We start from the raw sequence: 23,530 nt of genomic DNA, 5'->3' as shown, positions 1-23,530 counted from the left end.
CACACCATGCCACGCCCACCAAGCCACACCCACCACCATGCCACACCCACCAAGCCACACCCACAGAACCTGTAGTAAAAAAAAACTGAAACCCACCACTGGTCCTGAGCAAAGAAATAGCAACTAATGAAAGCAACGAAGAAGCTTTATTAAAAGGATGTCCCCTTGTATACCTCTTAGACAGAAGCTTCACCCATCAAAAACTAAGGCTATGTTATGGTCATGGGCCTGGGTGTGGGTGTGGAGGAAGTGCGGCAGTGTTCTCTGGTAGCTTTGGGTTAGAGTACACAAAGATGAGTTTTCCCCACATGGCAGGATCAATGCTGCTCCCATGATTAGGGACTGGCTCCACCAGGAACTCCATGCGGCATGAGGATACAGTGTGCGGGTTAGGCACTGCCAGCTGAGTCACGCGGTACAGGCAGGCGTGAGCTTCCCCAAGCAGGAGAAGAGGCGGCTCAGAGTCTCTGACGCATGACCCGCTCCGGTGATGCACACGGAAGCAGGTGGCCTTGCTGGGAGGATAAGTCCAGCTCAAGGTGAGACTGACAGAGAGGTGTTCAGCTGAAGGCCGGTGCCAGTGGACATGGGAGGCATCCATGGGCAACATGGAACTGGTAGCACTGGGAGTGGACAGTGAGCGCAGGGAGGCAGCATCCAGCACCTATAAGGAAAAGCACAAGGGAGGGAAATAGTCACCAAGCAATTGGACAGATTCATAGCAGAGGACTGGAAAGCGGTGAGGAAATGAAGGGGTAAAGAGGGGCCCTTAGGTAACCTGGATCAAGTAATCCTTGCCCCTAGGTTGGCTTCTCAGAATAAGTGCTTGCAGGATCTGGCATGGTTTGCATTGGGTGTGTGTGTGTGTGTGTGATGAAGGGATTAAAGTCTGAAGAGCATCTGGTGGCATCAACCAGACGCTGCAAACATAAGAGAAAAACTTTGGTACAAGAAGAAAGGAGCGTACTGGACAAAGCAGCTGGGATGGCAACTTTTCAGCCATTCTGATGAGAAGCAAAAGCCTGCGGTGAAGCAACCGCTGGTTTGAAGAACAAGGGCCCAGATTGTAGAGTATCTCCCCAGACATATTGGATAACGAATGGAAAGTAGCTGACCCACCCACCCCCACTTTGGAAGCTATTCATGGCAGTTCCCAATTGCTTTCCATAATTTCCTCACCCAGATCTTGCCCAGGCGGCAAGTGAAGGGCATCTCCTCCTGTCCAGGTTGACGACGGGACACAGTGAGGGAGAGTTCATCCAAGAAGCAATTCTGGAGCTCTAATTCATAGCATCTAGCAAGGGAGTGATGGGAAAGGTGAGACACAGTAGCTGACGTGCTATTACTAAGTCCATCCTGACCGCCCACAATGCTTCTGCCAGCCAGGCACAAAAGGCTAACCTTTTGACCCCTCTTTCCATCATCCACATACATGGTGCTGAATGGGTAAAGATGACAGCAGGCTCCCCTCTACAGGGGAGCATATAATATAATGCCACGGAACAAGGGGAGAGCAGTAACCATAGGTAGCTGCTGCCACATATGAAACAGTTTCATTAGAGAAAATGAGCGGAGACAACATTCTGCACATTTAGCATTCACTCACCGATTTTGCCAGCCATGTTCCCCACCCTGTTCGCATCCTCTAAGTAACCGGGCGAGGTCGGGAGGAGGTGTGTGAAGCAAGGAGGGTGTATGTCGTGTTGGTTCTCCTGCGGAAGAAACATCCAACAGAACAAGGGAAAGAGAAATGAGCCAGCAAAACCTGGAAGTCACATCTGCTAGGCCACTTCAAGGACTCTGTAAGCATCCATGCAAGGAGTCCTCAAGACAAAAGGCCTTACCTGATAAAGTAGATGCCCCCCTGTCAGGACGCGACCATGATTCTCGGGTGGTGAGCAAAGGCGCCAGAGCCATGTCACGGAATTGGGACTCATGTTTAAAAATCAAGACCAGGAATAACCGTGAGGGTGCTGGCATCTGGAATGAGAATAGCCTGGTAACCCCCAAGCGCCAGACAGGGAGAGAGACAGAGAATACACCGTCACTGCCAACTCTGGGCCATGAGGTAGCACAGCACCATCTGAATTATGAAAAGGTCTTGAAGGCCCAGACCAATGACCTCTACCCCACCTGCTCCACTTTGCACAAGGGTTAGGATAACATAACAGGTTCAGATGATTAATGAAGGGACGGGCTAAGTGGTTATGCCTTCCCAAGGACCTCAAAGTTGACCATGTGACCTTCTGAAGCAGGGAGCTGAAATTAAAAAGGCCTCTGTAACTATGAAGATGGTTCCATAGGTAGACATGGCTCCGTGCCATCTAGGGCTTTACAGCAGGGGTGAAGTCCAGCAGGTTCTGACAGGTTCAAGAGAACCGGTAGCAGAAATTTGAGTAGTTTGGAGAACCGGCAAATGCCTCTGGCTGGCCCCAAAGTGGGGTGGAATGGAGATTTTGCAGTATTCTTTCCCCAGGAGTGGGGAGGGAATGGGGATTTTGCAGTATCCTTCCCCTTCTCCTTCCACGCCCACCAAGCCACGCCCACCAAGCCACGCCTACCGAGCCGGTAGTAAAAAATGGATTTCCCCACTGCTTTACAGGTCCTAGCCAACACCTTGAATATGCTTTGTAACAACCATTCCAAACTGTTGGTTCACCCTTGGACATTATGCTCTTTGAGACACAGTCACTTTATTTTGCCTATATACTGTAAAAACCTTGATGAGTTCCACCCAGTACTTGCTGCAGTTTTAATTAAATCATCCTCATTTTTTTATGCCCCTAAAATACGCCCTCGCCAATTTTTCACTGGACCGCTGTTGTTCATTCCCTTCCATCTCTCTCTCTCTTCCTCCCTTCCTCCTTCCCTCTGGTTCTATGTCTCCTTCACCAGATTACAGGAGTAGTACAGGAGTACAGCAATTTCTGGAAACTGTTGCTGTTACTAAAGACCTGGGGGAAAATTGGAACTTTATTATACGTTTTGATTGCAGCAAGAATCCTGAATGTGCAAAAAAGGAAAGATTCCCACTAATTAAGTATAAGTAAAAAAGTTGAGGTTGTAATTGTGTTTGTACTTTACTAACTTGGAAGTTCCTATTTTTTATTTCTTTCTTCTCCTCTCCCCATTTTCCTATTACCTTTACTTCTGTTTTTATTTTATATAAGATAAAGTTAATAAAAACTGGTGGCTCAGCAGACTAAGTCTGTTTATTATTAACAGGTGCTTGCAATTACTGCAAGTTCAAGTCCCACCAGGCCCAAGGTTGACTCAGCCTTCCATCCTTTATAAGGTAGGTAAAATGAGGACCCAGATTGTTGGGGGCAATAAAAGTTGACTTTGTATATAATATACAAATGGATGAAGACTATTGCTTGACACTGTGTAAGCCGCCCTGAGTCTTCGGAGAAGGGCGGGATATAAATTCCCAAAAAAAATTGATTTAAAAAATATGGAAACTGCTGCTGTTGTTTATGAGGGTGTTCATCTATTCCTGGCCATAACAAACACAGTGATGCCAATTTCTCCACTCCCCATATAATCAAATCAGAGTTTACATTCATGTTTCTTATTTTTCTTGTTTTCCTTATTCACGTCAGCCCCACCTCCTATGATCAAATCTATCCTGGGATCCCCACAGAATGAGATCTAATCCAATTTTATCCTCTCTTCAGAACAAGAACAGACTCTCAGCCTGAGGCATCCTGGACCGAAAAGCGCTTTGAGGGAGAGAGGGAATGAGACATTCTCCACAGAGAACACTCCAAATTCTCTGTTCAGCAGCCAGAAAGGAGATAGTCCACAGAACACACCCTGGTCTTGTAAACTCAAGAGTGTCTTTCTCAACAGGTGGCCCAGAGGCTTGGCTAGGACCTTGCGTACAGCCAATTCGAGGGATTAAGGGCAGCCCAGACAACATCGCAAAAGAATGTTTCTCAACAGATTCTAAAAATGCACAAGCAAAACAATGAGAAAATCATCTCTCTCGGGGTTGCTCCATCTGTTTGTTCTTTGTGATCAGGGGCACTTCAAGATGCGCAGGATCAGTGAAGAAAAATCTACACAAACTTCTCCCAAACACCTGACATTCTAGGGTTTGTTTTAGCTGGGATGCATACTAGCTCAGAACCAAAATAATATCTGAGCTAGTGACACGTTTGTGTCACTAGGTCAGATATTATTTTAGTTCTGAGCTAGTGTGCATCCCACGTTTGTGGTGGCACAGTGGTTAGAGTGCAGTACTGCAGGCTACTTCTGTTGATCACCGGCTGCCAGCAGTTTGGCAGTTCGAATCTCACCTGGCTCCAGGTTGACTCAGCCTTCCATCCATCCGAGGTCGGTAAAATAAGGACCCAGATTGTTGGGCGCAATATAGCTGACTCTGTAAACCGCTCAGAGGGGGCTCTAAAACACTGTGAAGCGGTATATAAGTCTAAGTGCTATTGCTATTTTGATTGCTTGGTTAAAAGCAAGTGGGTGGGTATTTTGTGACCAAGGAGGCAAAAGCACAACTAGTATATGGTTTTCCTTTGCTTGCCTTGTGACTCTTTCATTCAGAAGGTCTGGAGAGACTTCTGCTCCAGTGTTGTCTTTGTGCCTCCATTCTTTGATGGGGAAAGAGTCGATAAGGAAAGTGGCTTTCTCTTCTCACTTCCAAACAACCAATCCCGTCATTTCCCCTTCCGCCTGCTGCCACCCTAGTTCTGATTACCAGGTTGCTGTTGGAGAGCCAGAGCTGCAGCATACTGGACGTGAGGCAGCTCCACCAGTCAAAGGGACACATCCGGCAGTGAGGAATCCAGGCAATGGGCCCCAGGGCAGCTCAGCTCTTCTAATGATTGACCACCTCTTCCTTAAGCCTCAGAAAGGGTGAAAAATAAGAATTCTTCACCTTTTCTAGTTGTGGGAATGCAGGTAGTATTCCTTGACTTACAACCTTTCACTTAGGGACCATCTGAAGTTACATGGCACTGAAAAAGTGACTTATGACCATTTTTCACACTCAGGACCATTGCAGCATCCCCATGATCAAAATTGGCATGCATTTATGACAACTGCATGTTCTCACAGTCATGTGGTCACCATTTGGAACCTTCCCAGCCACCTTTCAACAAGCAAAGTCAATGGGGAAGTCAGATTCGCGTAATGACCGCATGATTCACTTAATAACTGCAGTGACTCGCTTAACAAAAAAGGTCATAAAATGAGGCAAAATTCACTTAACAACTCTTGCTTAGTAAGAAAACTTTTTGGGCTCAGTTGTGATTTTAAGTAGAGGATGAGCCACAGTGGCGCAGTGGTTAGAGGGCAGTACTGCAGGCTACTTCTGCTGACTGCCGGCTGCCAGCAATTTGGCAGTTCAAATCTCACCAAGCTCAAGGTTGACTCAGCCTTCCATCCTTCCGAGGTGGGTAAAATGAGGACCCAGATTGTTGGGGGCAATATGCTGACTCGGTAAACCGCTTAGAGAGAGCTGTAAAGCACTGTGAAGCGGTATATAAGTCTAAGTGCTATTACTATTGCTATTACGGTCGTAAGTGTGTAAAATGAGAAGCACCCTCTCTTGCCTATGTAAGTCTCCTTTTGCTCTCAAAGAAACGGTGGGATCAGCAGCTCTAAGAAACGCAGCCCTGCCTTCAACTGCACTGGAATAGAATTTGTCTTTAAGCAGCCATCAATCAGGTTCGCCAACTTAAAGCAGATTTGGCTAGTTGGGAGAAAAGAGAGAAGCCCAAAGACTTAAATTGGAGAGCACAATTCCCTTCTTCTTAGTTTGAAGTAGGTGTGTGCACATAAGCAGGTGACACAAGAGAACACTGACAGGATAGTTAAACATTTTGATGACCTATGAAAGGTAATATTCCAAGGGATATACATCAAAAGCTCCTTCAGCAAGAGGCCATTTATAGTCAGAAAAATGATTCAGGAGCCCCCTTGGTTATCATACTTGGCCAACACGGTTCATTGCATTGCTGTCCTGAAAATGCTACACTTTGGGGAAAGGACAAGGCGTCTCTGGAGGATTCTGCTTAGCTAACATCACTGAGGTCATCCTCTCCATCACCACCCCTAAGACTCAAAAGAAGAAGCTCAAAGTGAGGAGTCTGTTTAATGGCATAGGCTCACCCTGTGTTTTGCCGTCCTGCATAGTTAGGCCTCAAATAGCACTTAGAGGAGAAGCCTTTGAGTCTCCAGAGAAAATGATAGTAGGCCTTTGGAGCTCTGAAGGAAGAAGCACAGGCAACAGGTGGGCATCTGGTCTTCCTCACAGGTGTTCAGCACCATAAAGCCTTTTGGAATCACTGGTCATAATTTAATGCAGAAACTCTATTGGAAATGTTTCATTTTTAGAGCCCAGAAAGAGGATGGCAGGCCAGATGCTTGCCCTTGAATTTCCTTCCTTCAGTAATAGCTATGCAGATGGCATCTCTTCCACAAGGCACAATCATACCGATTGGCCAATTGGTTGCAGAAAATTAGTTTCTCATCCAACCTGGCCCTCTGCTGACAGAAAACTTTGTTTTTGAGTGGACCAGAGGTGGGTTTCAGCAGGTTCTGACCAGTTCTGGAGAACCGGTAGCGGAAATTTTGAGTAATTCGGAGAACCGATAGTAAAAATTCTGACTGGCCTCACCACCATCTATTCTCTGCCTCCCAAGTCCCAGCTGATCAGGAATAAATGGGGATTTTTGCAGTAACCTTCCCCTGGAGTGGGGTGGGAATGGACATTTTACAGTATTCTTCCCCTGGAGTGAGGTGGGAATGGAGATTTTACAGTATCCTTCCCCTGCCACGCCCACCAAGCCACATCCACAGAACCGGTAGTAAAAAAATTTGAAACCGCCACTGGAGTTGACCTCCCTATGCAAATCTCGCCACTCCACATTTGTGCATTGTTGAGATGGGATGACTGTTGTAGAGCTGCATCCCTGAGCTAAGGGGGTCTTGTAGGAGGGAGGAGTGCCCAGAAAGAGAGAGGAGGACTTTGGAGACTGATCTTGTAATTCCAACCGGAGAGTATCAGGTTTGAGGAAGGCATAAACTCTACCTGGGATTTTTGGGGGGCCCTCCCCCCGCCCAGCACTCACCTGGCTGTGATGTGATCAGCCTTGGGCGGGAGAGCCCCCTCCAGCAGCAAGGAGCTTCCCCCACACCAGGCTTCTTGCAGGCAGCACCGGATCCGCACCCAGCCCCTGTCAGGCGTTGTGTGTCTGCCATATATTGGCTGGATCTCTTGAGCACTTAAGTTGTACCACGGCTCTGTCCTCGTCTCCTGAGGAAAGGGAAGAGCCACTGCCGGCTGAGTTGGGACAGCTTGACTTCCAAAGCATGGTGCCCACAGGAAGGACTGCTCTTGCACATCCAAAGGCCATTTGCAACGGGAACCCCCAAACATTTTAGTAGCCTTTGAAGATGCGACTTTCAGTACACGGGCCCTCTTTCCCTGCCCAAAAGCAGCACGCCTTCAACACCAGACACACCCTTTCACTTTCTAATAAATAAGCCTCTTCTTTCCAAAAGTAATGAAAATATAGAGAGGCTCCCTCCAGATCATCAAGCACTTTAACAGTAACAGAGTTGGAAGAGACCTTGGAGGTCATCTAGTCCATACCCCTGCTCACGCAGGAGACCTATACTAGGGATTCAAACCGCTGAACTGCCGACCTTTCTGATCGACAAGCTCAGCGTTTTAGCCACTGAGCCACCTAGCCAAAGCACCTAGCCACATCATTCTCAAAAAGAGGGGGAAATGGCTATTCCCAAGGCTGTCTCATTTTCTATCCGGACTTGAAATAATAAGATGCAGAAGCTGAAATCCTAGAGCAACATTCATGGAGGCTCAAGGAAAACTTTTGGAAAATAAGTCTGCAAGATTCAAGACCAATAACTAGTCACAGAGCTCCTTTGCAGAAAATCTCCTAAAGTCCTCTATGATTTTTGGAAGGCAGCGATGGCCTTCATCTCTCTATGAGCCCACTAATCTGCCGGATGGTTATGAAAGGTTAGCTCTGGCCCCGAGAGGGTTAAGGAGAAGGATTGGCAGTACTACCTTCTGTCTGCTCATTCCCAGCTCCATTCCTCCTCCCCAAAGTGTCCCTTTTCCATGTTCTCCTACCTGTCCGTAATTGAAGTGTCGATTACCCACACCCAGACAGAAGCTGGTGCAAAAGGGGAGGGAGACAATGCGGTGAATAGATAGTAGCTGTGATAGGAGGGCCCAGAATCTACAAGAAGGAAAGAGGGTGTCATGGGAACAGTCTTTGCATAACCTCACAAGCCCAGAGTCCATCACATGAAGAACCTGAGGTGGCAAAGAGAGAGAAAAATGACTACATCTCCATGGATCTCAAAAGTTTTCTCCTGTTAGGCCTGCTCAGCCCAGAGCCCGGAAGAGATAATCTCCTCATTGTGGGTTCCTGAAGGCCACCCCTAGAAGAAAGTCCTTCCCCTTCATAGGCCTTACTTATCCTCATTGTTCAGGAAGTCTCTTGAGCCCAGGTGCTCATATACCCAGCCAGGTGCAAAGAGGGCCACTGAAAGACCCTGATCCCGAATCATCTGCAGTGACTGAGGAGACACAAAGAATAAAAGATTTATTCACCATTTTTCTACTATGGGGATTTAGAGCATGGCTGGTTGGGGGCTTCTAGGAAAACAGAATAGATATTTATCCTTCCCCAAGGACAAATATCTTGGTAGGCTGTCTTAGCAGGGTCATTTATGCAAAATGTGACAGGTTTTTGGTTCTTGGTGGTTCCCAGAGAGAATCAGAATAAATGCTGATCTCTTGTGCCTGGCGTAGCCAATGCCTGCAAGGCAGCCTCCCATTGTTCAGGCTGCCCGCCAGCCTACCTTCTTGGTATCAAAGCCACTGCTCACAACATCGCCTCGTCCAAACACATCAACGCCCACATAGATATCCGTCCGCCGACTATTGGCCAGCTCTCTAGTCCGCAGCAGATGTACCTCTTTCCAGTTGTAATTGGTGAAGAAGCCATCACAAGCATCAAAATAAACTCTGCAAATGCACAAGGAAGGGAGGCAAATTAGAGACAGTCTTGCCAACCAAAGCATAGACCCCATTTAGGGGGTCTCTAGGAAAAACTCCCCATGTCTCATCATTAAATATGCCCAGAAAGCTCCAACTCAGTTTTCTCCAACTTGACACCTTCCAGATTTGTTTATGAATCCAGCTTGAATAGCCACTTTCTATGATTTCCAATCCAAGCCAATCTGGACAGCACCAGACTAGGAATATATTTTCCACCTTCATGGTTTTTTGTAACTCAAGCCTGCTAATTTCTCCAATGAAGCAATTATGGCCAAGGCCAAAAGAACAACCCCACATGGCTAATTCCCTGGTGCTTTGTTCCCATATGGATCTGACTGCCCCCTCTACCACCACCACCACCCCAGGTTTTGGAGGGCAGACCATCATGCCTTAATCCCCAATGGCTAGAACAAGTTCCCTATGACCTTCACCAGGTTTTTCATTCCTTGCTAAGCACAGGACTTAATTTAGGGCTTGAACATTTAGGGTTTGCATTGACATTCGTATTTTGGCTTTCTTTCAAATAACAAAATTAATCTCCTCCTCCATTTTCAAAACAACCTTTCCGACTTGTTTGGTTAGAAGATAGATATTTGCCCAATGCAGTTTCATGTTAGCAATCCACTTACTGACTCTTGTAAGTGCCACCATATTCCATGTGATGCAATAATTGACTTTATGACTATGCCGCCACAATTGTGTGACTAGTATTTCAAGAAGATGCTATATGAGGGTGGAAGTTCAGTAGGGTTGCACAAAGTACTTTTAGCTTGAGTGCCCTGCTCGCTTTCTTCTTCACGACTTTTTTGGAAAGAAAGAGAGAGAGAGAAAGAGAGAGAGAGAGATCTGAAAGGAAGTTAATGCAGGACTCACTTGTTTAGTTCATTGAGCTCATTCTGCCACTTGAGCTCTCCATTCTTTAGGATACTGTCATACCACAACACTTGTCCTCCAGGTACCAGTCTGTGCACCTCAGCTGTCAGATGCTGCAAGAAATGGGGCATCTTCTGAGCTGCCGAAGCCTGCCAGGAAAGTTAAACATAGTCATTCTCTGCTCTGCAAACCATCAATCAATCATATCTTGCAGTTTTCAAACTGTGGATTGCAACAGAATGTCATACCTCCCTACATAAAACTATATCCATCATCTGTAGAACTTTTCCTTAAACTTTTAAAGTCCGTGGAATATCAGACAATCTATACAATTTTAATGAGGAACATTTATGACTCTTTCTAAAAAGAAAAAAGAAAAGGGAGTATTGAAGTAAAAAGCATGGTTTATGACCTTGCGTCCAACAATATTATTTCATCAATACATGGCAAGAAATTTATTCAAGTCTTAAAAATGACAGAACATTCAGTCTACTTTAATATTTCTTTTTAATTACAGCAAGTGCCGAAAATCAGTTTTTACTTTACTTAAGTGACTCTTCACGTAAAGTATCTTTGGGAGGATGGAACTACCCTCCAAAAGCCTTCTACTCAGGTTTCAGTGTGACTGAAAGATATCTGCCCCCATCTCTTTATTTGCAATAAGGAAGGGATATGGCTAAGGAAATGGAATGGACCCTAAATTTATTTATTTATAAATACATTTAAATTTATTTTATTTATAAATACATTTATTTAAATATACATTATAAATATGTGTGTGTACGTGTGTGTATGTGAGAATCTTGGAAACAAGTTTTCAATTGTTGTTGATATCCTGCAGAAAATAGTTCAAGAAGCACACAGAATACATTAATATGTAAAATCCACATTCCATTCACCATGGGGGTTGTTTTCACCCAAACCATTTCCATTAAAGGAAACGATTTGAAGGAAAGAATTCTCACAAATGAAAGTGAAAAGAATTCTGCTGGCTTGCGAAAGAAGGTGACTGTGGTCAGCAGATTTTTTTTTTAAAAAGGAGAATTAATGAAAATTGAATGAAATAAATGTCAACCTATGCCTGAAAAAAAGACTAGTACACCTAAAGCAAGGTGTCCTCATTACTTCATGGGTGGGGAAAAAATAAATACCTCAGATTTAAAGAAGCACCAGTAGAGATTTTGATCTAAATGAGGAATGCATCGCTCCTCACAATCACCACACACAGGACTTGTTTGGTACCTCTAAAACACTTTTAAAATTTGCCACCCAAGTGTCATTTTTAATTACATAGGATGAGAAAAATCTGGAATTTATGGGGAATAAACATATTAAACAAATGTAATTATTTTGAAATTCAATTAAATCTCAACATAATCAAATCAAGTTTTTGGACTTGGCCCCTACACCTTCTTTGTCCTGACTATCCCTGCTTTTGGGGAAAAGAGTATCAATGGCCAAATATACTCCTTGCCCCCTTCTAAATATGGATCCTCTGATTTAAGTTCAGAAACTTCCCTTGTGATTTGATCTAAACTTCACCTCAGCATTTGTTTTTCATTTAAGAAAATAGTGAAAAAGCATCTTGCCTCTTGATACATTGCTCCCTTTCTAGGTGTCCATTGGGAGGGAGCCATCAAAAATTTCAAAATGGCAATCACACCCATGATTGATGTTTGCTCACTTCAATCACTTATTCATAACTGTCATCTTAACTACTCTCTGCAAACAAGCCTGACTTCTTTAGTCTGACAACTGGACATCCACACAGCAAACTTCATTCCACAGACACTCATCTCCACTCACAAGACTTCCGTTCTGGAAGAATCTCATTTCATTTATTTACATCTTTCCTCTTGACTGTCATTTTCTTGAACCCAAGACCATCTGCCTTGCTGTCCTCAGTACTGCTCCACTTGTGAGCCTCAGCTTTGGTTTCTATTGGGCTGTCTTCCCTCTGGAACACCTAATTCCCCCCCTCCTCAAGATTCAGTGACCCCAACCTTGCTAGCCTTCAATTAGGCCGCCAAGACTGGCTTCTCCCCAGACAACCCACTGAGTCAAGGCAGTGGATGAGCCCATCTGAAATGGTCTTGAGCTGAATGATTGTGAACTGGCCACAACTGCATCAGGCCTTTTTTTTCTCTTTTTTTTAACAGAATGTGGTATTGGCTGTAATCCTATGGTATCCCCCAGAGTTATAATTTGTGGGTTGGGCAGCCATTTAAATTGATTTAATAATAAATAAATAAGAAAGCATGTCATAGTTAGTTCTAAAACGCATAAAGAGCAAGTTTAACAAACATCCTGCTTGAGCAGCTGAAAAAGAGGTGCTTCACAGGAACTAAGGCAAGAAGAATCTGGAGGCGGATGTTTTCACTGGAAGTCCCATCCTTTGCAACACACTGTCTCCCAAACTCCAGATGGCCCGTATACCTTTAGTCTTTGGAAACTCAGTTTTCCTAGGAACATTTGAGGCCTGAGGCATCTGTTCCCAGTTGGGGATGCTGATTCGTAATAAAGTTTTATATCTTTCTCTTAACAATGGGTACATTATGTTATTTTTAATTTGACATGAGTCAGAATTTCTGAAAATGGGCAGAATACGAATAATGAAAAATAGATAAACATGGAAGTCCATATATAGCAGTCAAAACTGTAAAAAGCTTTAACCAGTCGCAAAATGAAACGCCCACCGCCCTTTTGATTGTTGTTACTTTTAGTTTTTGTACAAAAACGGGAGTATGAATTGGTTGCTCCCCTTTATCTCTTGCAGACACCAGGATCTTTAAAGAATCAAGGCTGGAACTGACAAGAGAGTATCGAGCTACTCTATATAGAATGTATCCATGGTTGTTTAATACTCACATTATGTCTATAGCAGAGGTCGGCAACCTTAAACACTCAAAGAGCCACAAAAGTCCTAACCGGAAGCCTCCCATTCAATTCTGGAGCCGACCAGAAGTCCGGTTCCCCCACCATAGAGTCTCCTCCTAGCGAGGCATCCTTTTTCCTCTACTTGTCCTAACCGAAAGCCTATCCATTGTGGAGCCGACCGGCAACAGGGAGCCGCAGCAGAGGAATGAATGAGCCACATGAGGCTCCAGAGCCACAGGTTGCTGACCCCTGGCCTATAGGAATGCAGATTCTGCAAGTTTCAGGAACAGCTGTGAGGCTCCATCTTGGCTTAGTCCTAGCATAGATCCAGGTGTACAGGTAGAGGACAAGCAGGAAGCAACTCTGACTTACACTCAAAGGGTTTTCAATGTTGATCAACCAGCCATCAAAATGATAAAACTCTGCGATTGCAGCCAGCTGCTTAGCTACCGCAAGATACGCTTCCTCCTCGCCTGCCAGAAACGATTCGCACGTCTTCTCCCCCTCCGTCCATTCTGTGATGAATGTTCCTGCAAGCAAGAGAGGCAACACAGGAGACACTGACTCTCTTAGCTTCTGTCTGCTTCACAATTTCTCTGACCAGGCCAGTAGGAAGTCAGCACTGATCCTAAAGAAGGAATATCAACCAAAGGAGAAAATAAAGAGAGCCTTGCTGCATAGAAGTGAGCAGATCCAGTATTTTGCTTGCCACCAGAGGCCAATTAAATTCTGGAAAATCTACAGAACGTAAAAGTGACACCGAGCTAGATGTCGGAAAAGTCAGAAATAGACTCTGCCATTAAGCAAAGCCAAAAAAGAGGGATGCAATCAGAAGCATTAAGGAGCCATACCCCAATTCCTGGGTTTAGCAAACTATTCCCTATGGAGAGTGATCCAATTATTTTTTAAAATTGCATAATCATTATAGATACAAAATAGGAGCTTTTTCCCTGGGAGTTCAAGGTGGGCTATCTAGCTATCTCCTCTCGTCTTATCCCAATAACTCTCAGATTGGGTTGAGAGAGTAACAGGTCTTAGATCTTCAGTGAGTTTCTGTGGCTGAAGATGAGCTTGAATTCCGCCCTAACCCAGGACTTTGACCAGGGCCAGTGACAATTCCTGTTTTGCAGGAACTTCCAGAAAGAGGAAAGAGTAATAAGAATACATCCATCCAGCAACAGCTAACAGCACAATGCCAAAAACACAATTAATGGGCAGGAGAGTGATTCCATTGCTCCAGAAATGGAGCCCTCCATCTTAGAAGGAAGAAGGACAGGGAAGGATTCCAGAACGTGAATATCTCCATTTTTACTGCATGCACTAAATACGTCACTTTTCAGAGAAGGGCTCTGCTCCGGCCATTCACCATCTCCTTAAACCTACCTAGCATAAGGACGCCGTTGCGGTGAGCAGCATTGGTCCACACCACCGGGGGGATGGTGACCAAGTGATGACTGAAGTAAACAAAAATGTCAATGTAGCACCAGTGGTAAAACACGTAGGGGTCACGTACCTTCGCGCCCTGGATGAATCTGCAGAGGCACGGGTGGGGGAGTGGGGGAGGAGACGACAAAAAGAGAAATTAGCAAAGGCGGAAAGGAGTTTCAATGCATTCAGCTTTGCACCCAACAGGCCAAAGTTACTCTGAGTACTTTATCACTTTGTTCAGACTATTCAAACCAGCCAAAGCTGTTTCTCATTTATTTTACTCCACCTGAAGCAAGGGGGGCCCAGCTGCCATGCTCCCTTAGGAGGTTTTACATTAACAACCGGATTTCCCCTGTTAATTGTACAAGCCAAATGGAATTCCCTGTTCCCTTTTAGTGCAAGCATTCCAAAGCCAATTTCAAGGAGTACAGGAAGCCAATAAAACAAGAGATTGTTTTGAATGACACATAATACAGCTAATGAAACAACTTGGGGGCCAGATCCCTTGAGTGAAGCAGATATGCCAGAAAGCAGATGGGGGTGGGGGGAGGGCAAAAATCTTGAATCATTTTAGAACCTCGCTGTACTTTTCAGCATAGATCACGCCAGAGAATCCCCACCAACACCTCTACAAAGTTACAGCCCTTGGAGGCGGTTTTCACATTTTTTAAAAAAATATAAAACAATTATTTTCCCCAGCCATCCCCACAATTGGCTTGCAGAGGTGTGGACTTCAGCACCCAGAATTCCTAGGCCAACATAACATTGCTGAACATTCTTGGAATTAAAATCAGGATATGCGTAGGAAGATGTCAGGTTGGGGAAGACTAACTGACATCACCACTGATGTCACACATACAGTGTTTCCCGAAAACAAGACCTCCCCATATAATAAGCCCAATCAGGTTTTTGAGCGCATGCGCTAAAATAAGCCCCGCCTGAAAATAAGCCCCGCCTGAAAATATTTAACTGCATGTGCAGCCGGTCCCTGCCATTTCCTCTGGTTAGGGTTAGGGAGACAGAGCTGAAAATCAGGTAAGACGGCAAGACGTCTTACTTCATGCACCACAAAATAATAAGACTCCCCCCCAAAAAAGGCCAAGCACTTATTTCGGGGTTCAAAAAAATATAAGACAGGGTCTTATTTTTGGGAAAACACGGTAGGTTGGCTTTAAAAATGTCATCTGGGAAGCTTTTTTTCAAACCTCTACCTCAGTGGTTCCCAACCAGTGTGCCGCGGCACTAAGGGGTGCCGTGAGATCTTTTGAGGGTGCCGGGAACTTTTGAGCTACGGAGATTTTAAATATCTATTTCCTTATAAGGGTGCCGGGAACTTTTGAAAGGCTTTCCAAGGGTGCCTCAAACAAGAAAAGGTTGTGCCTCAAACAAGAAAAGGTTGGGAACCACTGCTCTACCTGAACATTCCTCCTGCACATTCCATTTTCAATATGAAGATAATAATATTCTGCTGGAGCACTGTCTCAATTATGAGACTACAATGTTATAAGATTATATGAAAAGCTTTGATGAGTCTTGATTTGAAAGCTGCATCTGCCCGCTCCAACTAACCAGGAATCCCTGGCAGGTGAGCAAATTAAATCCTATCCAGGATAGCTAGGAGGTATGGAATGGTCCCAGCAACTTCAGCAGAGAATCAGTTACAAAGCCTGCTTCATTCTCCACCTGTCTTCAAGATAGCCTCCCTTCAAGTCATGGCAGACCAGTGTGCGGGGCCGGTGGCTCTGAAGAGGGGGCTGGCGTTTAGCCAACGGTTCAGTAGACACATTGAAAGCATCATCCTTGGTGGGTTTCCAAGCAAGCAGCTCTTCCAATCCAGAGAGGTAGAAGCTGATTGGTTCAGTGGTGTGCCTGTCGTATTGCCTGGCTGGAAAGAGAAGTTCAGAGGTTACGGTTTCAAGCAGAGAAGTTTTCTGGTTCCCTGGGAGTGAAAATGCAAGCCACCCAACAGCAAATCATACCAGGGAGTGGATCAGGAGCAAAATTGACCACTCTATGGAGAACGGAAGATCTCTGGCTCTCCATATCCTGCTGCAAACTGGAAAAAAAAAAGAATTAGAAGGATCATAGAAATATAGAACTGGATATAACCTCAGAGGTCATCTATTCCAGCTCCCTGCTTTAGGCAGACACCTTATCCATCCTTCTGTCTGAAGAATTTAATTTAGAAGTCTAGATATTCATTAGAAGAATATCATATCAATGGCAGCCTGTTCCATTGGATGACAGTCTTTTTTTTTTTTTTTATTCAAAAAGTTTTTATTGGTCAAAAAAGGTTTATACAAATACATATCAGGTATGGTAAATTTTCATTTTTCTTATCCAAAATAAGAATTTTACTCAAATTTTTTAACACATACAACAGCCATATGGCAAGCAGGTGACACGAAGTAGCTAAGTTTACAAATCTTAAATACGCAATAAAGAAGGGTCAAGAATAAACAGAATATCGTACAAAAGAGAATAAGGAAAACCAACACAATCCCAAATATCTTTATCACTTCCTAGTTTTGGATCTCAGAACTCTGGGTTCAGCCTGACCCAACTCCAGGGCCGCAACAGCGGCAGCCGCCTCCGCCCCATGGTCTATAACCTCCCCTTCTTCAATTCCTGGGTCATCTAATTCCAGGAGGGTTTGTGTTCCTCCACGTAGGGCGTAGCCTCCGCAATTGTACTAATTTTTTTCGTTATGCCCTCCCGGAAAATCATCAATCCTCTGGCATCAGCCATCTGAAGCCCACTCCTTCTGGTACAATTTGCTTGACAAAAAGTAATATTTCTTTCTCATTTCACGTACCTGTCTGGGAATCTGCCTCAGAATGGCTATCTCCCTGCCCCTGTAAATCAGTGCCCCACTCCTATGTTTTCTAAGAATTTCATCTCTCGTCTCTCTTCTCACAAATTTGACATGAACCTCTCTGGGAACTGCATGCGTGCGTGCATATTGTGAATTAACTCTATAAACTCGATCCACATCCCAATTCATGAAATCAACACCTCTCCCAAGAAATTCTCCCAACAATTTAGTCACAACATCTCTCAAATCTTCTTGGTCCACTTCTTCCAAATTTTGAAACCTAAGGAAATAAGACATTTTATCCATCTGTGGTCAAGCACAGCATTGCCTGTCGTCTCCTCTCTTTTCTGCACTGCCGCATCTCACCCTCAGACCTTCCACTTTCTGCTTGTTTTCTGCTGAGACTTGTTGAGTATCCTTTAAATCCTTTTGGATAGTCACAATTTCTACTCTTATTTCCATTTGGCCTCTTTGCAAATCATCCAATTTCTTGTCCATATTAGATAACTTTTCCAAAATTCTCTCCATCTCTCCAGCAGTTGGTCTCTGACCTTTTACCATTTGAAAAAAAAATACAAAATCCTCAGGCAAGCACAGTATCCTTGTAATTTCCTCCGGATCCACCAGGGGGCACTCACAGGAGCAACGAGTCCAGAGTACAGTTAGTCAACCAGGAAGCCGAAGGGAAGTGATGTCATCAAGATTCTCATAGTGAAGGCGGAAGCTGGACTCCACCACTGTTCCCCAGAGGGAGGGGGGGCCTCAAACCCTCCCTCCTAAATTTCTCCATCACCTCTTCTCTCCAGAGCTCCACAAAACCGGTAATCTTCTTATTTTAAGTTCTCCTCTCTCCAGAATAACTCGTGCTCCTTCCAACCGCAGGGGAGAAAAACCCCCCCGCACTCCGGAGCACTCCACTCGCGTTTACCGATATCCCCTTCCCTTCTCCATTCCTCAATTCTTCTCCGTTCCCTGTTCACCACCAGGCTGCTGCAGTTATAAATCCAAAGCCCCGGTGTCACGGGCACAGCGGCAAGCGACGACCAAAGTAATGGCCGTGGCCCGTGGCCTCGAAACCCCGCCGAGCCTAGGACGCGCCAGCATCGGTCCCCACAGTCCTGTATGTCGGCTGGGAGACCCCTGGCGAGCCGTCCGTGCGGCAGGTGTCCTTTTCGGAACACCTGGCCCCTGAGGGCCTCGGCGGCGGCCGGATTCGGGCACTGGAGGCGGGAGAAGCCTCCAGACGACCGTTGCCGCTGGACACCGGAAGTCGTCTCCATTGGATGACAGTCTTAACTACAGGAAATTCTTCTTAATACCTAATTTGAATCTACTTCCATGAAGCTTCAACACATTGATTCTGGTCCTGACCTCTAGGCCAATAGCAAATAGGCCATCTTCCTGCTTTCTATGACAATTTTTGATTATCTGAAGGCTTTTCATGATGCTCCTTGTCTTACCTTCTGTGAATTAACTACCTTCAGGCAGGTTTCACAGGACTTTGTTTCCCAGTTACCTCTCTAAGTTGGCAATTATCCTCTAAACTTGGTCCGATTCCTCTATGCCTTTTTTGGATTGTGGTACCCAAAATTAGATTTGAAATTACAATATTTCAAATGGGGCTTGACTAAGACAGAGTAGAGATTACTTCTTGAGAATTGGATGTCTTGTTCCCATTAATACATCCCAAAAGAGCAATTTGCCTTGCTAAAAGTTCCCATCCTCACCCCTCAAATATTCTTCATACCATGAGAAGACATCTTCATTACACAGATGGCCATATTTATTTATTTCTCTACGTTCAACACATTGCATCCAGACACATTCAATAAATGTCTCTGGATACAAACAAAATTAGTACAGAATCATTAAACAGAAAAACATGCACAAAACTCCTTACTAGTTTAAAAAAAACTATTTCTTTCAATATAGTGATATAGAGATAGTCTGTATGAACAAATAAATAAATATTTGACTGTCACTGACAAGACACCAAAATAGGCAACTTTCTTGGTGGATAATTTGATGAACACAATATTTCCAGTAAAATGCTATAAAAAAGACTGTCTCCCCAGCGAAGGATTTATCTGAAGGATTATCTGAACAATTTAAATGCATAGGAACACATTTTCTGCAGAGACTGCTCTAGAGTTAGATTCTGAAGAGACTGCAATGGAATTTGGCCTAGAAGAGAGACCAATTATAAAATGACTTCAGTTCTATAGCAATGTGATCCTGATGTGGGCAAAAGTTTTGCCAATGAATTCAGGGCCTTATTTGCACCTCCAATCCTTAATCAGGGTCATGTCCCTGCTTGCACATAGCCGTGGCACAATCATTCTTGTCCATAGGAAAACATCATGGACCTGTCTACAAGATCAGCAGGATTCAACTTGAACCTCAAAATTTATGCCACTTTAAAAAAAGATCAGCAAGCTGAATTGTGATCAGATTTGCAAGGCTCGCTGTATAAACCCATCAAGCAAACTACAAAGTAGCATCAGCAAAAATAATTAGAATATTTTTGCCAAGAAAGCAACAAGGGTGTGGTAGCTTTGTGGTCACCACTTCAAGATCAACTGGATGGAGACTTTATTTAGCTTTTTTGAAGTAAATAACAGGTGAAAGGAAACAGTACCACTCATTAGCATTCAACCAGATTGGCACAACAACACTTACACTATAGCTGTGTGGTCTTTTCTGTTTTGGTGTTAGGCTGAAACAGCGTAACAGCAAAATGGTGGGAAAGAGAGAGATTCTAAAGAAAAGTAATCACACCCATGAAATGATTCCGTGCCTTATCTTGGTTCATGATTCTTCCTTTCTTTATTATACTTCTGTTATAACAGTTAATTAAATAAATAATAAGTGAATATTAATACAAACATTAAATTATAATTAAATATTTAATCATGTACTAATAAAGAATACTCGTAGCTCAATATTGAAATGAAGGGTCACTGGTGCTCTCTGAGCTTGGTTGCTTTCTTGCAGGCATTTCAGTGCTGATGAAGTTTCCTGGGAATGAAACGTCTGTAAGAAAACAACCAAGCTTGGAGAGCACCAAGGACCTTGCATTAAATTTTATATAAAATATAAATGAACATAATTATAAAATACCGTATATACTCGAATATAAGCCGATCCGAGTATAAGCCGAGGTCCCCAATTTTACCCCAAAAACTGGGGTAAACTGGGGACTCGAGTATGCCGAGGTGGAATGAGGCACCACCGGTTGGGGAAACCCTCCTCCCTCAGCTGAGAAGGCTGGCGGCCCCGCCCGCCTCTCACTGCACCGCAGGCTTCCGTCCGGTAAAATGTGAAAAAAAGAAAGAAAAAAAAAACTCGAGTATAAGCCGTATATACTCGAGTATAAGCCGAGGGGCTTAAAAAAAAACAAAACTCGAGTATAAGCCGTATATACTCGAGTATAAGCCGAGGGGCTTAAAAAAAAAAAAACTCGAGTATAAGCCGTATAGACCCGAGTATAAGCCGAGGGGACGTTTTTCAGCACAAAAAACGTGCTGAAAAACTCGGCTTATACTCGAGTATATACGGTAGATAAAATTTACTAAAATTGTGTTTTATTATTAAGAGGAGGTACCCAGAGAAAACCAGTCTTCTCCCCTTTGGGCTGTGGTGCTTCCCAGGTTAAAAAGTTTGGGATGTCAAAACATCAAGGAAGGCAATTCAATTGTGCAGTTCTGACACAAGACTGAATTTCTTTTCTTTCTTTCTTTCTTTCTTTCTTTCTTTCTTTCTTTCTTTCTTTCTTTCTTTCTTTCTTTCTTTCTTTTAAATGCAGATGCCCCTGGTGCCATGATTGGTAGATATTTTGCTTTGCAGTTGGTAATGTGCTAAAGAAGGAGGGCTGCAGAATTAAACCAATCACTCTGTGGATGCCATGACAGAGTCAGGATAAGAATCAAGAGTGGGAACAGATGATTTCAGGTCAGTGTTGGTTTCGGATGACTCAAAGTGTTTTAATTTTGTGGTAGGCAAGTCCTACTTCATCATCCCAGGTTTCTGCAATTCCACTGTTTCTGGAATGCAATTCCACCTGTTTCCAATGTTGGGAATTTCAAGATTATAATCTCTGCACAGTTTCCTGCAAGGATGTTCTGCTGGGTTTCATGTGGATCTCTCTTGCATCAGTGTAAATAATAGTGATACAGGTAGTCCTTGACTTATGACCACAATTGGGACCAGAATTTCTGTTGCTAAGCAATGCAGTGAGTTGCACCTGATTTTATTACCTTTTTTGCCGTGGTGTTAAAAGTGAATCACTGCAGTTGTTAAATAAATTGTGTGGTTGTTAAGAGAATCCAATTTCCTCCATTGATTTTGCTTGTCAGAAGCTGGCTGGGAAGGTCACAAATGGCGATCACATGAATCTGGGATGCAGTAATGGTTATAAATGTTCAAATTTTGATCATGTGACTGTGGAGATACTATGATGGTTGTTAAGTGGGAACATTGGTCATGAGTCACTTTCTCAGTACTTCAAATGGTTGCTAAACAAATGGTTGTCAGTTGAGGACTACCTGTATGGAAAAATCCTGCTGACTTAAGGATACGTAAAGTTACTGGCTAAGCCACCATAGATGTGTGAGGGGAAAACTCCATCTGATCCTCTCAGCAATGAGGTAAGACTGCCATTATTACAATATCAAGGTGCCCCTTAATATTGCCTCAAATTCTGAAAAGGATTCTGAATGAATCCCTTTGAACCAGATTACATCTGGCTTTTCTAGAAGCCATAGGATGCTAAGAGCATGGCAAGACTTTATGGGAAATCCGTGGATCATGCGAAGAAGGTTCAGACATATTCTCCATCCTCAGTCAGGCAAAGGTGCTTTCCTAGCAAGGCCTTCAGCCTAAGCTGGGAGAATGAGGGGGTTTGATGCAGGACATCAGGAGATGACCAAGTGAGGGGAAACAGAGTTGTGCCAAGGGACCTGCCCATTCCCAGCTCCTGTCAAAACTTAACTTGCAAATTCAGGATTCCCAAGTGACAGGACTCTGCTTCCAGACATGGGAAATAACACCAAGAGTTGAAAGAAACTTCTACCCCAGGGGGTCTGCAAACTTGGCTCTTTTAAACTTGTGGACTTCAACTCCCAGAGTTCCTCAGCCAGCTTTGCTGGCTGAGGAACTCTGGGAATTGAAGTCCATAAGTCTTAAAAGAGCCAAGTTTGCAGACCCCTGTTCTAACCCATGGCTGAAGACTCTGTGAAGCACCCAGGCTTGCTTTCAGACTTCAGAACCCATTTTTCCAGTCCAAATCTGGAAGGGCTAAAAAGGGAGTTTCCAATCAGCCAGAGGAAGCTCACCAGGAAAGCCGCTTACGCCACGAGGGGAGCGTGCCACTGAAGTCCACTAAAAATCCTCCCGCTCCAAGGATCGCTTGAGCAACACCACTTTACCATTTCCCGCTACTGTGGCAGAACCTTGAGGAAGCAGCCGGCATAGCCTCGGAGCGGGTGCAGAAGGCTCCAGCGAAGAGCGCAACCATCACCCGAGGCGACACGCTTTCCATCGGCACTCGCTTCATGCTGCCCCGTTACGAAACCCTCCCGCCCCCATCGCACTTCCGCCCGGCTCCCATCCCTTCCTTACCTTAGCCCAGGCTTGAAGCGCCCCTTGGCGGAAGCCCGGTCCTCTTCCAGCCCGCGCCCGCTCTCTTCCTGGGCGCGCTTGGCCCCTCTCTGCCTCCCGTCCAGCTCACGGCCCTCCATTGCTGCTTCTTTCTCTCTCTCTCTCTCTCGCGGCTTCCTCCTCCCGGTCACATGGAGCCACCTCCGATCCCCAGCCAATCCTCCTAACTGCTCGACGTCCGTTTAAGCAGAGCGAGCGGGCAAAATCCGCAGCCGGCCGCTGTCATCCGGAGCAAGCAAGCGCTTTTATAGTCGGCCGCGATCGACCCTTTTCCCTGGAAAGAGGAAGACGCCGGCCACTCTCGGAGGAAAGGAAACCACGCCTTCCCGTTTAAAAAACCCCTCCGGAATTAACTATGAAGGGCGGCAACTGGGACGAAGGAGGACGCGCTCTGCCTATTCTCAGAGGCTCTGCCGCTTATCGGTCTTGTGAAGTAGAACACAGAATAATAGAATTGGAAAGGGATCTTTGGCGGTCTTCTAGCCCCAACCTCCTGCTCGAGCAGGAGACCCTATATAGCAGGGGTTTCCAACCTGGGCAACTTTAAGTCTGGTGGACTTCAACTCCCAGAATTCCCCAGCCAGCTTTGCTGGCTGGGGGATTCTGGGAGTTGAAGTCCACCAGGCTTAAAGTTGCCAAAGTTGGAGACCCCTGCTATATAACATTTCAGATAAGCGGCTGTTGGCCACTCTCTTTTTGAAAGCTCCAGTGATGGAGCATCCACAACAGATTTAACAGAACAAGAGTTGGAAGGGATCTTGGAGGTCTTCTAGTCCAACCCACTGCTCAAGCAGGAGACCCTATTTCTTAAAAACCTCCAGTGA

General features: G+C 44.7%; 1 protein-coding gene across 1 annotated transcript; it reads right to left on the bottom strand.

Annotated features, from left to right (window-relative positions):
• Positions 1-127: 127 nt before the first annotated feature.
• On the bottom strand, positions 128-23,012 carry ENGASE (endo-beta-N-acetylglucosaminidase). The gene is made up of 14 exons (XM_058167189.1): positions 22,668-23,012; positions 16,213-16,289; positions 15,917-16,118; positions 14,189-14,337; positions 13,178-13,335; positions 9,929-10,077; positions 8,857-9,022; positions 8,468-8,571; positions 8,120-8,228; positions 7,092-7,276; positions 1,845-1,996; positions 1,607-1,712; positions 1,180-1,294; positions 128-664 (listed from the first exon to the last, which is right to left on the bottom strand). The coding sequence occupies exons 1-14, from the start codon at positions 22,784-22,786 to the stop codon at positions 221-223; spliced, it is 2,235 nt and encodes a 744-aa protein (XP_058023172.1). The 5' UTR covers positions 22,787-23,012; the 3' UTR covers positions 128-220.
• Between the last annotated feature and the right edge of the window lie 518 nt (positions 23,013-23,530).

Source organism: Ahaetulla prasina, chromosome 2, assembly GCF_028640845.1.
Source record: "Ahaetulla prasina isolate Xishuangbanna chromosome 2, ASM2864084v1, whole genome shotgun sequence".
NCBI lineage: Eukaryota > Metazoa > Chordata > Lepidosauria > Squamata > Colubridae > Ahaetulla > Ahaetulla prasina.
The sequence above is the reverse complement of the archived record's forward strand: the minus strand, read 5'-3'. Positions and strand labels throughout refer to the sequence as shown.

What these genes read in the sequence shown, in the direction of transcription:
- ENGASE (XM_058167189.1), bottom strand. Translation starts at nt 22,786, where the DNA reads ATGGAGGGCCGTGAGCTGGACGGGAGGCAGAGAGGGGCCAAGCGCGCC. An exon ending in GAGCTCAATGAACTAAACAA is followed by an intron (nt 9,023 to 9,928) that starts GTGAGTCCTGCA and finishes GTGCATTTGCAG; the next exon opens with AGTTTATTTTGATGCTTGTG. An exon ending in GGGGGCATCTACTTTATCAG is followed by an intron (nt 1,713 to 1,844) that starts GTAAGGCCTTTT and finishes TTTCTTCCGCAG; the next exon opens with GAGAACCAACACGACATACA.